The 13,031-nt window shown below is 29.3% G+C and overlaps 2 protein-coding genes across 2 annotated transcripts; both read right to left on the bottom strand.

Moving 5' to 3' along the window:
- Positions 1-921: 921 nt before the first annotated feature.
- LOC129948802 (uncharacterized) lies at positions 922-2,480 on the bottom strand. The gene is made up of 2 exons (XM_056059847.1): positions 2,407-2,480; positions 922-1,349 (listed from the first exon to the last, which is right to left on the bottom strand). The coding sequence occupies exons 1-2, from the start codon at positions 2,456-2,458 to the stop codon at positions 1,051-1,053; spliced, it is 351 nt and encodes a 116-aa protein (XP_055915822.1). The 5' UTR covers positions 2,459-2,480; the 3' UTR covers positions 922-1,050.
- A 760-nt stretch (positions 2,481-3,240) lies between these two features.
- Positions 3,241-8,757, bottom strand: LOC129952510 (inducible metalloproteinase inhibitor protein-like). The gene is made up of 2 exons (XM_056065117.1): positions 8,619-8,757; positions 3,241-3,585 (listed from the first exon to the last, which is right to left on the bottom strand). Exons 1-2 carry the CDS (start codon positions 8,665-8,667, stop codon positions 3,326-3,328), a joined length of 309 nt encoding a protein of 102 aa, XP_055921092.1. The 5' UTR covers positions 8,668-8,757; the 3' UTR covers positions 3,241-3,325.
- Between the last annotated feature and the right edge of the window lie 4,274 nt (positions 8,758-13,031).

Genomic DNA, 13,031 nt, shown 5'->3' with positions numbered 1-13,031 from the left:
TTTGACATATATACCTTGTTGAACGAGTTGGATAGCTGTATTGAGATAGCTATCAAAAAATAAAAACAACTTTCAGCTGTTCACAAAAAGCAGAGAAATATTAAAGCTTCGAAGTCAAAATTGTTGTAAAATAAAACATTTAATGGATAATTCAACTTATTCGTCGGACGATGATGAATTGATAGGTGCGTAACAATTTAATAAATAAGAGATAACCTTAATTTGTTATCTATGTTAAATTTCCTCTTGGCTCAATCGAATTCTATACGATTAATAATTTAATTGCGAAATCTCCGGTTTTAAACGATTTACGTTTTACAGAAAACTATCCTAACAGAAACAAGAACTATTATGGAATGACAATACCTAGATATAGTTTGGAAGAATTTCGATCTTATTTCCGAATGAGCAGAAGTTGATAGGTCATAATGACCTTCTAAAATTCGGAGGCAAATAGCTTCTTCATCTCTATAATGTACAGAACATCCTCAATTACAACTTCAACTTATATTTTGTATGTTTTTGTTCATCAACAAATAAAAAGCTGAAATCAATTTTAAAGATTCTTGAAATTTAAAGATGTTGAATCAGCTGTTCTGTCAGATACCTACATACCCCAGAAATTCTTGGATACCTTTGGATTCCTTTTTTGACATCTCAGCTGTTTTTGATCAGCTGTTATTTTACAAGTAAAACACTAACAAAAAGGTATCCGGATACCCTATCTGCCTGAGATTGAACGCAGCCATTTATTCGGATCTGACGACATTCGCTTTGGGTTTCTTTTTGTCGATTTTTGTTTCAGCTTTTTGGGCGTTGTTATGAGCTTACAGTTTTTTGCAAAAAGATCTAACTTCTTTTTTGACATTTTAGAAGAAAAAAGTGATCCAAAAAGTATTGAAACTGACACTAATATTTAGTTTTTATTTATTTCGTCTTTTTAAACAAACAACTATTTTAATCATAATACATTTTCAAGTACAAATCGCTATTTATATGTACATACATACATTCTTTTCTTAAAATTAAATACAATTTATTTATGTGCAATCAATAGCACTTAACGAAAGCATCATAAAACGATATACAATCGCCGAATTTATTTCTACAAAATCCAGGCAAGCAAAAACATCTACGAGTTTCAAGAATGTCAAAGTTTTTGAGACATTCCTTTCCAATGTCATTGCAATAGACGTCACATACGTAACCTATATGTGGAGGAAGATAAAATTCATTTTTTCCACAACATCGTGGGTAAATTGGTGGATAAGTTGGAGGTTTTATAGTTATTGTTGGCTCAGTTGTTGTTGTTGTTTTAGGTGGAGGGGTTTTTGGTTTGTAATCACCAGCTAAAAAAAAATTAAACATAATTTTGCTTTAATACTAAAATAATCTTTTTTTGTGAAATTTTCAATTTCTTTTTAGTTGATAAAGTTACATGGTTCAAAATAATATAAACTTTCTTGAACTTTAAAAAACTCAGCTTTTTTTCTTACAAGTGCAAGTTGAATCAGCAATTGAAGAAGTACTACTTATCTTAGGCAGTTTTTCTGACTGGGCTCATTCTTATCTCGGCGGCTACGTTAACCACAAAATTGAAGTATCTGGAGCGAGAAACACTTGCACAGCAAATCATAGTTTGATTTAAATTGTAAAGTGATGGCATCATTGGATCCTTTTTGATTTTTAAAATGAGGATGAGAACAACTTTTCGATAGGCGTCACGGAGCCACGTTACCAACTTTTTTATAAATAAAATTGATTCAGTGGATTTGTCTGACCTCCAGTTTATCTAAGATGGTTTACCATGGCAAATAGCCTTTGATACAAATCAATCTTTTGTCCACCAGATTCTTATAAAATAAAAAAATAAATTAGGTGGGTCAACATTCCGTTGAGAACTAGGGCCTAGTGACTTACAACTCTTAACCATTCCTGTTCAGGGATGGAAGGGACCTACAGCTTTAAACCGGACGGCTAATTTGAAAAAGCACTTTTTCATGACAAGAGTTACTCTTGGAGAATTTGTCAATTCCTCGCAAGAGGCAGTACCAGAGAAAAAAAACTTTATATGGCAAAGGCAGGGATCAAAACCAAGACCTCTGGCATGACAGTCCAACGCACTAACCATCATGCTACGGGTACTACCCACCAGATTCTTAGAACGTGTTAAAAGCTTTCTTGGTATTGTAATTTTCCGTTGGAATAATAATTATTATCTTATTCGTATCTTGTTCGTATCAGAACTTTATAATAAATAAACTTCAGAAGAAAACACAATTTTTTCTAACTACTGGACCGATTCCAGATAGAAATATTATAGGAATGAAATTTTATTGTTCCGTAGTTATTTATTAAATATTATTTTAAATCATTTTATCACTTGAAGAATAATTTTTAACTCACTTTCAGCAACAATAGCCACAATACTCAAGACACAAAATACTCTGATCAACATGGTTCTTTAGCTGATTCGTCTCCAATGTAACTTGGAAATTATTCTTTTTCTTCTTAGTTAATTTATATGGAAAATTTGTATACTTACACATGTACTTTTTATTTGGAAGGAGAAAGTAAGTTACTTAATTGTGCTATAATTGCTTTTGGATCAAAGCAATGGTTTTGAAAAAAAAATTGTTAAATTGTTTTAAAAACAAATTTGTATCTATTTTCTACTTTGTAAAAGTTTTACTTGAAAGTTTTGCCTTTTTTAAATTATTTAAGATCTTCTGTTGTATTTAAAAAAAAAAAAACAAGTATACGCCCAGTGTACCTAGCTAAAGAAATGATATTTTAAATATTAAAACCGTTGCAACTTAAAATGTCTTCAGAAACTAAAAGTTTTCGGCTTTTATGGGAACTGTAGTAAACCCTATATATTAAAATAAATATTAAACCACAAGAGCAAATTCATAAGATCTAGTTATGTGTATTAATACTTTTGTTTGTTAACAAAAATATTGCGACATTTTCCTTGTCATAACATCAGAGATAAAGCGAATGAAGTATGTAAATTGTTTAACGTTAACTGATTACAAATATTGTAGGTTCGTTGAACTAAATTGACATAGATTCTAAAATACGAACAAAAAGTTACATTATTTATTATTTCAGGAAAGGACCAATAAATGTACTAACGCTGTCTTGAAAAATTAAAACATAAATACAGAGTTAGTACATTTTTTTGAAAATCACTTCTTATAACAGTTTTTTTAGAAAACAACAAGAATAAGACGTAACTTTAAGTATAATTTTCAAAATTATATTATGAGCATTTAATACAGATGACTTAATGATATTCTATTATAAAATATATAAAACATTTTTATTCAAATTCCATAGAAGAAGAAGAAGGAGAAGGAGTGGTGGACACTTTTGGTGGACAATCACTTATTGGTATACAATCATAGTTATCATCTCTAGCATAGCCGTCTTCACAATAACAACCAAATGGTGGCCAAATGTAATTAACATAACAAGTATCTCCTAATTCACTGCAAACCGTTTCACAATCTGGTGCTTCTCCTTGTTGTAGATAAACTTCATTTTGATCACAAGTTGTTGGAGCGGGATGAGCATAAATAACTGGAAAGATGCAAGAAAATTGGATTAGATATGATTAATTGTGTACAATTACTACGCATCCGACAAATAATGATTACTTTTCATTCAACTTTTATTTCAATTACAAGTAATTAGTAATTGACTTTTTTCCATTACAATTACACATGGTTATAATTGAAAAAAGTATTCGTTTAAATTAGTTGTAATTTTAATTGAAAAAAGAGGCTGGGATGCGACCCACACTGATAACTTCCCATCCTCTCTGTCGATTTGTCTTGCTTAAAAGTTTGTAGGTTTTCATGTTAGGTAAAAAAGTTGTAAGTTGAATTTTAAAATTACCAACAACATTTTTCATATAAAGAAATAGTTAAGTTTGAAAATCTGGTTTTTTTAAATAGATTTTTATTGTAAAAAAAATTTTACCAAATTAGTAGCAATTTTTACAAATTAGTTGAATGAAATTAATTTGAGAGATATCAAGAACAGAACATCAATTTTTACTTAATTTGCATACTATTTTTTGTAGATTTTATTTTTTTCTTCAAAATTTTATAAAAAAAATCTACTGAATATCAAAAACAATATTTTTTGTACAATAAAAAGAGTTGGTAGACAATATTTTTAATTTTTAAAAGCTTATTTTTACCGAGTTTTAGTATTGTTTTTTTTTGTTAGGTTTTTATTTTTTGTAAAAAAACTGCCAGTTCGATTTTCCTCAAAATTTTACTGAGTCTTGACAACAATATTTTTTGGAAGATAAAAGTAATTTAAATCCAATATCTCAAAGTTTTGAAAAGATATTTGGGTCGAAAATAAATTTTTACAAACTTTTGTTAAATTTATTTTAAGTTTTTATTTTTTGTAAAAAAAACCGTCAATTAGATTTTTCTCAAAATTGAACTGATTGTTAAAAACAATATTTTTAAAAAATAAAAAAGTTTAAAGCCAATATCTCAAAGATTTGAAAAGATATTTAAGTCACATTTTTTTTTCAGCTGTTTTGGTTTATAATGATGATATATGATTTCTTACGGACCTTGAAACGTCGCGAAATGTCAAAATTTTCAATTTGACAAATCGGACCCATTACAATAACATTCTATGCTTTTCGATTACTTTTAATTGTAATTTTAAAAATGCATTTACTAATTACATGTAATTGAAAATTGTACTCGGTTCGTACAAATTCTTGAGGTAAAGCAATTTTAATTTTAGCTAAGATGACTGATTTATTTATTAATTTAAATAAGTTGGTATTAAATTACATTTATGATCATTTTTTACTGGAAAATGCAATGATTTCTGCTCTTTTGACTAATACTTTTGTTTTGAATAACATTTACACAAATAAATTGGAAGTAATTGAGGCTTTTCAATTACATGTTATTAGTAATTGAAATTCTTGAAAATATTTTAAAATTATTGAAAAAGTGTACTGAGTTTTCAAAAACAAGAAATAGTAATTTAATTTTTTAAATCAGTTTTTAACTCTAAAAATTAGTAAGGTAAGATGTGGTTTACATAAAGTTTGACTAATTTTGGATCAAATATTTTATCAAAAGTCAACTGCTTAGAAAAATATCATCAAAGAAACAATTTTGCTTAGTATACAATACTCAGCTGTAAACGTGCTTTTGCAATACGAATTTATGATTTATCTTATTTTTCATTTAATACTTAATTTTTCTTAATGTTAAAATTTATCACTCATAAGAATGATTCATTTACAAGCAGCGCCAACGTCATCAAGTGAACTGCTTCATCCGCTCATAAAAAGAAGCCTGGACCGCAGAAAGCTTCCCCCAAAAGTGGAAGCAGGGAATTATCGTCAAGCTTCCAAAAAAAGAAGACCTTACGTGCTAAAAACTAGAGAGGAATTTGCCTTCTACCTGCCGTTGCCTAATAGTAGCAAAAGTCATACTGGAACGCTTCAGAGAACACCTTGAGGCCACACTCGATGCCGAACAAGCAGGATTCCGCCCTGGATCCTCCTATATTGATCATATTACCACCCTGCGGATCATTATTGAACAGTGCGTTGAATATCAATCACCACTACACCTGCTGTTCATCGACTTCGAGAATACCTTTGATGGCCTTAAAAATGATTAGCTTTGCGGAGGAGAGGCATCCCAGAAAAACTAGTGGCTATTATTAAAGCAGGATATGATGGATTTTAGGTTGTCAGATAATTTCGAAATACGAAGCGGAGCCAGACAGGGCTGTATTCTTTCGAAAATATTGTTTTTATTGGTGATATGTACTGCTCTCAGCTCTGTCAGGTAGTGGAGAGATCCAATGGACTTTGACATCCTATTTAAAGCCCTTGGATTACGCCGACGATGTTTGCTTTATGTCTCTCATATGATCATGGATCTCCATCAAATGACAACAAGTGTGGAGAGAGAAGCAGAAGTTGTGGGGCTGAAAATTAATTTCGGCAAAACAAAAATGATCAGACTCGGAACCTGACCATCCTCTTAAATAAATATTTCTTCGCAACCGGTGGAAAAAGTGGAGAGCTTGTAATACCTTGGAAATATCGTCTCCATCTAAGGCGAAACCGCACAAGCCGTCATCTGCCCCATCGGTAAAGCAAAAGTGGCGTTCGGTTTGCTGTCAAAGATTTAGAGGAATAACTCTATCAGCTTAAAGACAAAGGTACCACTGCTTCGCACAAATGTCGAATCAGTGCAGCACTTGGAAGGTTACTTCAGCCATAACAAGAAAACTGCAAATCTTCGTGAATAGATGCCTTCGTAACAACCTAAGGGTTTTTTTAGCGACTCGTATATGAAATGAAGTCCTTCATAGAAGGACAGGTCAGGAACCTGACCTGGATTGATATAGCTTAAAGGTAAGTATAAGAATGATTCAAGTTTTTCAAGAAACAGTTGACATTATTTGATTTTAACCTATTTGTAAGCCTTTTAAAAGAGAGCAAAAACTTGGAACAAATTATTTCCGATTTCTTCAGTTTCAAAATTACGACCATTTTATTCCGAGCATTTTGTCATAACAATTTTTAAATTTTGTGAACAACTCAAAATGCGGTCCTATTTCAGCATTTTTGGGATAAATGAAGCTTCGAAATGTTTGGTGTCCATTAAAGTAAAACAATACTTAAATAAAAAAACATTTTCGACAAAATTCAATTAAAACAAAATTGCATCAAATTACTATGCCGATATTATTGATTTTCTTCAAACTAGTTCAATGGTGAAAATACTTTTTTGAAGCTTTCGAGTCTTGTTTTTTAATTGTTTAAGAGCACTGATTGACAATTGTTGAGAGTTTTAAGTCCCTAGACCCTGGTTCTCTACGGACTGTTGTGCCACCTAATTTATTGATTTATAATAATTTTTCCCTTACTGTTTTAAATCCAATTTTCAACTTTCTATAGGAAGTTACTGCAATGGGTCCGATTTGTCGAACTGAAAATTTTAACATTTCTCGATTTTATAATAAAAGATTTTTAGAAAGATGTCTGTACGAGCGTGTGTTCGTACGTTCGTACATCCGTACGTTCGAGACGTTTTTTTCGTCGTCCATAGCTCAAGAAACAGAAGAGATATCGACTTCAAATAAATTTTATTATACAGATAATAAGGTAGAAAGATGCAGAAAGGGCTCTCAAGAAAATTGCGTGGGGGCTTTTTTTATCATAGCAGTTTAAAAAAAGGTGAACATTTTGGTTAACCCTAAATATCTCACGAACCAATGAAGCTAGAGACTTGAATTAAATTTTATATTATATATCGTAACGTGATATCTAACAAATATATTTTTGGAAAAAAATCCAAATACCTAAAGGTTTTTTTTTATAAATCAAAAAAACTGAAGAAAAAATTTGTCACCTTAGAAATAAAAAAGCATTTCATCTCAAAAATAATTTTGTGCAACAAAAAATAACGTTTTTAACATCTGGTAAAATTTTGAGAAAAATGAAATAGACAGCTTTTTTATAAAAAAAAAAAATAACCTAAAAAAAAATGACTCAAAGTTAGTAAAAATTGGATTTCGACTCAAATATCTTTTTAAGAATTTGAAAAATTGGTTTTCAACTAATTTTATCTTATAAGAAAAATTTTTTTCAACATTGGGAAAAATTTTGAGAAAAATCGAGTTGACAGTTTTTTACAAAAAATAAAAACTTAAAAGAAAATTTAACATAAGTTGGTAAAAATTGATTTTCGACTCAAATATCTTTTCAAAAATTAAAGATTATGGTTTCCAACTAACTTAAGCTTATAAGAAATATTGTTTTCAACATTGGGAACAATTTTGAGAAAAAACGAATTGACAGTTTTCTTTCAAAAAATAAAAACCTAAAAAAATTATAAAAGTTGGTAAAAATTGATTTTCGACTCGAATATCTTTTCATAACATTGAGATTTTGGCTTTAAACTATGTACTTTTATCTTTTAACAAATATTGTTGTCAACATTTAGTAAAACTGTGAAACAAATTTAACTGACAGTTTTTTACAAAAAAGTAAAAACCTTAAAAAAAGAATAGTTAAACTTGGTTAAAATTTACTTTCGACTCAAATAGTTTTTCAACACTTAAGAACATTGTCTTCAAACTTTTTTATTTCACAGAAAATATTGTTTGCGATATTCAGTAGTTTTTTATAAAAATCCAACAAAAATAGTTCGCAAATTTAGTAAAAATTGATGTTCGGTTCTTGATCTCTCTCAGATTAATTTCATTTATCCAATTTGTAAAAATTTAAGAAATGGTACTAAAATTGGTAAAAATTTGTTTTCGACAAAAAAATCTATTCAACAAAACTAGATTTTCAAACTAAACTATTTCTTTATATGAAATATATTGTTGGTAATTTTAAACTTTTAAGAATAATTCAACTGACAACTTTTTTAACCCAACACGAAAACCTACAAACTTTTAAACAAGACAAATCAACAGACGGCATAAGAAGTTATCAGTGTGGGTCGCACTCTAGCCTCTTTTTGAAAAAAGTGTTAACACACGTTTCAAAAATATTCAAGGTTATACCAAAGGTATAGTTATATTTGTTTTAATCAACTCACCAGCTATAAAAAAAGCACTTAAGACTAAGATAATCACTTTTGACATCATGTTGAGAGTTTGTGTAAAAAAGTAATACTGATAATTACTTATTTTTGCTAACACGTTTTATAGTAAATTTTATTTTCAAAGAGTTTTGCAAAAATCTCATAACAAACCAAATGTTTACTTAGATTAGAACAATTTCATTTCAGAACAACACCGTAAAAAAACACTCAGACGAAATTTGACTGCATAGTTAAAGTAGATTTACTTTAAAAGCAATGAAGTGGAAATGTTTTTTTATTATACATATATGTACTTATTTTGTGTAAATTTGCCACATTCCCGAAACAGCGGCTTGTCAAGAACCCTTTTTGCTCCCCTTTGTTTACATATACTAAGTCTTAGATCTTAATCTTGCCAAATGTGTCCTAGCTGTCTCCTTTCTTTTTTAAAACGACCATATTATTTTGGAGCACTTAGGCGTGTACGTACCTTTTTAACGGAGTTTGTATTAAATTTGCTCCAAATTTTGCGTACTCTTCATTAACATTAAACAAAAGTTCATAATTATAAATCGTTATATGAAAACGCAGGAAACAGTCCTTGTTTTGAAACCTAATTTCCCTAGTGGTGGGAAATGGAGCATTGAAACATACGCAGATCTCAAAAACATTGACTGTACTTTTTTTACAGTGCATAATTCAAATTGTTTCAAAAAATTCAAAATATTTATTCTGCTTTATTTTTGAGATTATATAATGTTTCAAAAATATTTGTTGTGCGAAAAATATTTTTAACTGAAATAAAAGCAAACACAATTAAAAAAAAGTACAAACATTTAAATAAATAGCTCGTGTCTTGATTTAAAGTTTCATTTTTTATTAATCTCGAAAGCAAATAAGAATAGTAAACAAATTTTTAATATTAAAAAAATTCTCGTGTTTTTGTTGACATAATAAAGATATCGTTTAAATATAGACTTACATTTTTTGGAAATTTAAACATGCATTCAATCATTTACTTGTTTTAAAAGAAAATCAGTTTTTGTATGTTTACTCAAATAAAGTTAAATAATTTTTAATGATATAAAAACAACTGAAAAAGAAAAACATCGGAAATACAAGTTGAATAGTCAAAATCAAGTTTTTGTTCACATAAATTATGTAAAATTTCTTGAGCTCAACATGCTTAAGAAATGTAATCATTTTTCAAACACGTCTCTGAAAAGTTTAAACTTATTTCTTGAACAATAATACACAAATAACATATTTTTTAAAATCTTTTTTTAAACACGACATTTTCGAGGACACTGTTTAATTGGTATACAAATATTGTTAATATCTCTAGCATAATTTTCTTTACAATAACAACCAAATGGAGCTTGGATATATTCTATATTACATTCTTCCCCTAATGTGCTGCAAATGGTGTCACAGTTTGGGGCGGCTCCTTGTGGTAGGTAGACTTCGTTTGGTTTAGTGCAGGCTATTGGAGCTGGAGTTACTAGATTTCCATAGGTACCTTAATTAAGAACAAAATTAATATTAATTCTATTAAATTGTTTAGTTCTAATTTGAATATGATGAGAAGTTAAACTTTTGCTACCCCGGCAAAAGCTTTTTTGCAACAAGTTAATATTCATATCTACACATGCCATGAATCTATATAGACTTTTCTTAATAAAGGTTATTGAAATAATTTATTTAACAACACGTGAATTGTTTTTAATTGTTTTCAGACAAATCATAATAAAAATAACTCACTGGCACAAAATAAAGCAGCAACGAGTAAAATAATTAATTTAAACATCTTCTCACTTTGTTTAAACAAATCAGACTTAAATTAGTTTTGCCATTGCACGTTATATTTATAGTCAAGTTTTTTTTTTGATGATTCATAGGGGGTTACCAGCTTTCGGTAAAAAAATTGTATTGATCAATTAAGAGCAAATAATATTTTCAATTGTTCTTAGTTGAATTCGTTGTCTGCCTTGACTTTTAAACAGAAAATCTCGGATATTGAATTGAAAAAATTGAACAAATATTTGACATTTTGAATATTTACCGATTAAAAATAAACTCTAATATATTTAAATTTTAATAAAACAGTTCAAAAAAATGGTATTGGAGTCCAATAACTTATCAACAGACCTTGTTTTAGAAAAAAATTAATGAAAGTTTTACTTTTAGTTGTCAATGTCTGCAATATCTCAACAAAAAATTGTTTAACCTACAATTATTGAATGAATTGTACATGATTGAAATATTTATACACAAATCTGGCTTTTGTTGAACGTTTCCCGGTTTTTGTTTGATCTTAGATTTGCACGTTTCAGTAAAAGCAAAGAGTTCTATTTATAATTTCATGAATACTAATAAATTTTTAGAAGAAAAAATATTGTCATTCGTAAATTTTACATAGGGTTTTCGAAAAAAGGTTTCGAAATTTAAATTTATTTATTTATAATTCGTTGAATACTAACGTTAACAATTCTTAATATTTACTTAAAACCTAAAAACTTAAACTAGTCTTTTGAAAAATTTTAATTTGCGATTTATACTTTTTATATTATTATTTGGTGAATAAATACAAGATTGAAATTTACTATACATTCCATTTAATTGATTTCAGGGGCTATGCACACCATAGTTTGATCTGCTAAAATTAGTATTCAATGGTTTAAACTACCAAGAACTGATGGTGATGAAATTTGTCCGTTTATTATTCCGACAATAAAACAAAATTGCAAGTACATCCTATGATTTGTCAAAGAAGGAAGATTTATGACAGAAAGTCTATGTGAATAAGGCGGTAATGTATGAATATCTTGAAACCACGGAAGGGATCGTAGACAAAAACGATAAAATCATGTCTGAACGGCTTCTAGTCTTGTGACGTGTACGGCGTAGTAAGGTGACCATACTGTAGAAGCATATTCCAGGACTGGTCTTACAAATGAATCCAAAAGTAATTTTAAAAGATATGGATCACGGAAGTCACGGCCAAATCTCTTAATAAAACCTATAACTCTATTTGATTTTTTAACTATGAAGTTAATATGTTCATTGAATGTTAGTTTAGGATCTAAGACAACACCCAAGTCAGAAAATACATATACTATACTTAAAGGACAAGAATGTAACTAAAAACGATTGGAATTTTTGTGTGTGTAAAACTCATGGTTTTACATTTGTCAACATTTAAAACAAGACGATTATTGTTGCACCATTCCCCGAATAATATTAAGTTTTCTTGCAAGAGAAGACAGTCGGATGCAGAGTTAATTTTTTTTTTATTTTATTGTCATCAGCATATATTAGGACAGACGAATTTTGCGTGATCGAAACCAAGTCATTTATAAATAAAAGAAATAGAATAGAATCAAGGTGACTACCTTGCGGGACACCAGAATTCACAACAGGTGAACTTGAACACTCATTACTAAATTGAACACTATAACGTCTATCTTGCAAGTATGAGGAGATCCAGTTTACGAAATTGTCGTTAAAACCTTACTGTGATAATTTTGAAAGTAATGTTTTATGACACAATTTATCAAAGGTATTGCTGAAATCAAGAAAGATACAATCTACTTGTTCACATTTTCAAAAGCATCAAAAGTTTTTTAACAAACAGATATTTGAACTACAGTGAAAAGAAAGGACGCTACATACGATTGACTCATACAGTTTAGGTATCAAAGATAGTTTAGCAATAGTTCATTATTTCGTTTTTAGGACCTTTCTGTGTACTGGTATTATGAAGGAGCTCTTCCAGATAAAAGGAAGCAGTGAGTTACTTAAGGACGTGTTGAAAAGAACACATAACAGGTTTCTTTAAAAATGATGATGATACACCGTAGGCACCAAGACTAAAACATTCGTCAAGTTGTGGAATACTTTTAAGGACAGTATCTTCACTAATAACGAAATTGATAGAATTAAAGTGGGCAAAATTTATAACAGTGGTAGTTGTGTTAGGAAAACTAATAGTATTATAATCTGCAAAAAGCATCTTTGAAGTAGTTTGCAAACATGTTCGCAATTATTCTCGGCTTATTACTGTTTGATGTCGAATCAGTCATTAAGTTTGGGTATAAACATGCTTTCTTCTTACGATTAATTAAATTTCATTTTGAACTAGGCACTATTTAAGTAGCTGTCACTTTTGAAGCTGTCATCTTTTTATGTTTAAAAGTAATATTAAGTGAACGATACATAGTTCAAAAATTCATCTAAATTGCTGAAATTCGTTGGGGTGTGAACAAATTTTGAAAATAACATTTGTTTTATAGGCAAGGGGTTATAAATAAATTAGGTGGCGCAACAGTCCGTTGAGAACTTAGGCCTAGTGACTAACAACTCTCAACCATTCCTGTTTGCGAGTAATGTTGTCGAGAAGGAAGTTTAAAGCTGAATCCGAACGACTGG

This window comes from Eupeodes corollae, chromosome 3 (assembly GCF_945859685.1).
Source record: "Eupeodes corollae chromosome 3, idEupCoro1.1, whole genome shotgun sequence".
In the NCBI taxonomy this organism is placed as follows: Eukaryota; Metazoa; Arthropoda; class Insecta; order Diptera; family Syrphidae; genus Eupeodes; species Eupeodes corollae.
Note: the sequence above shows the minus strand (reverse complement) of the source record. Positions and strands in the feature narration are given on the sequence as shown.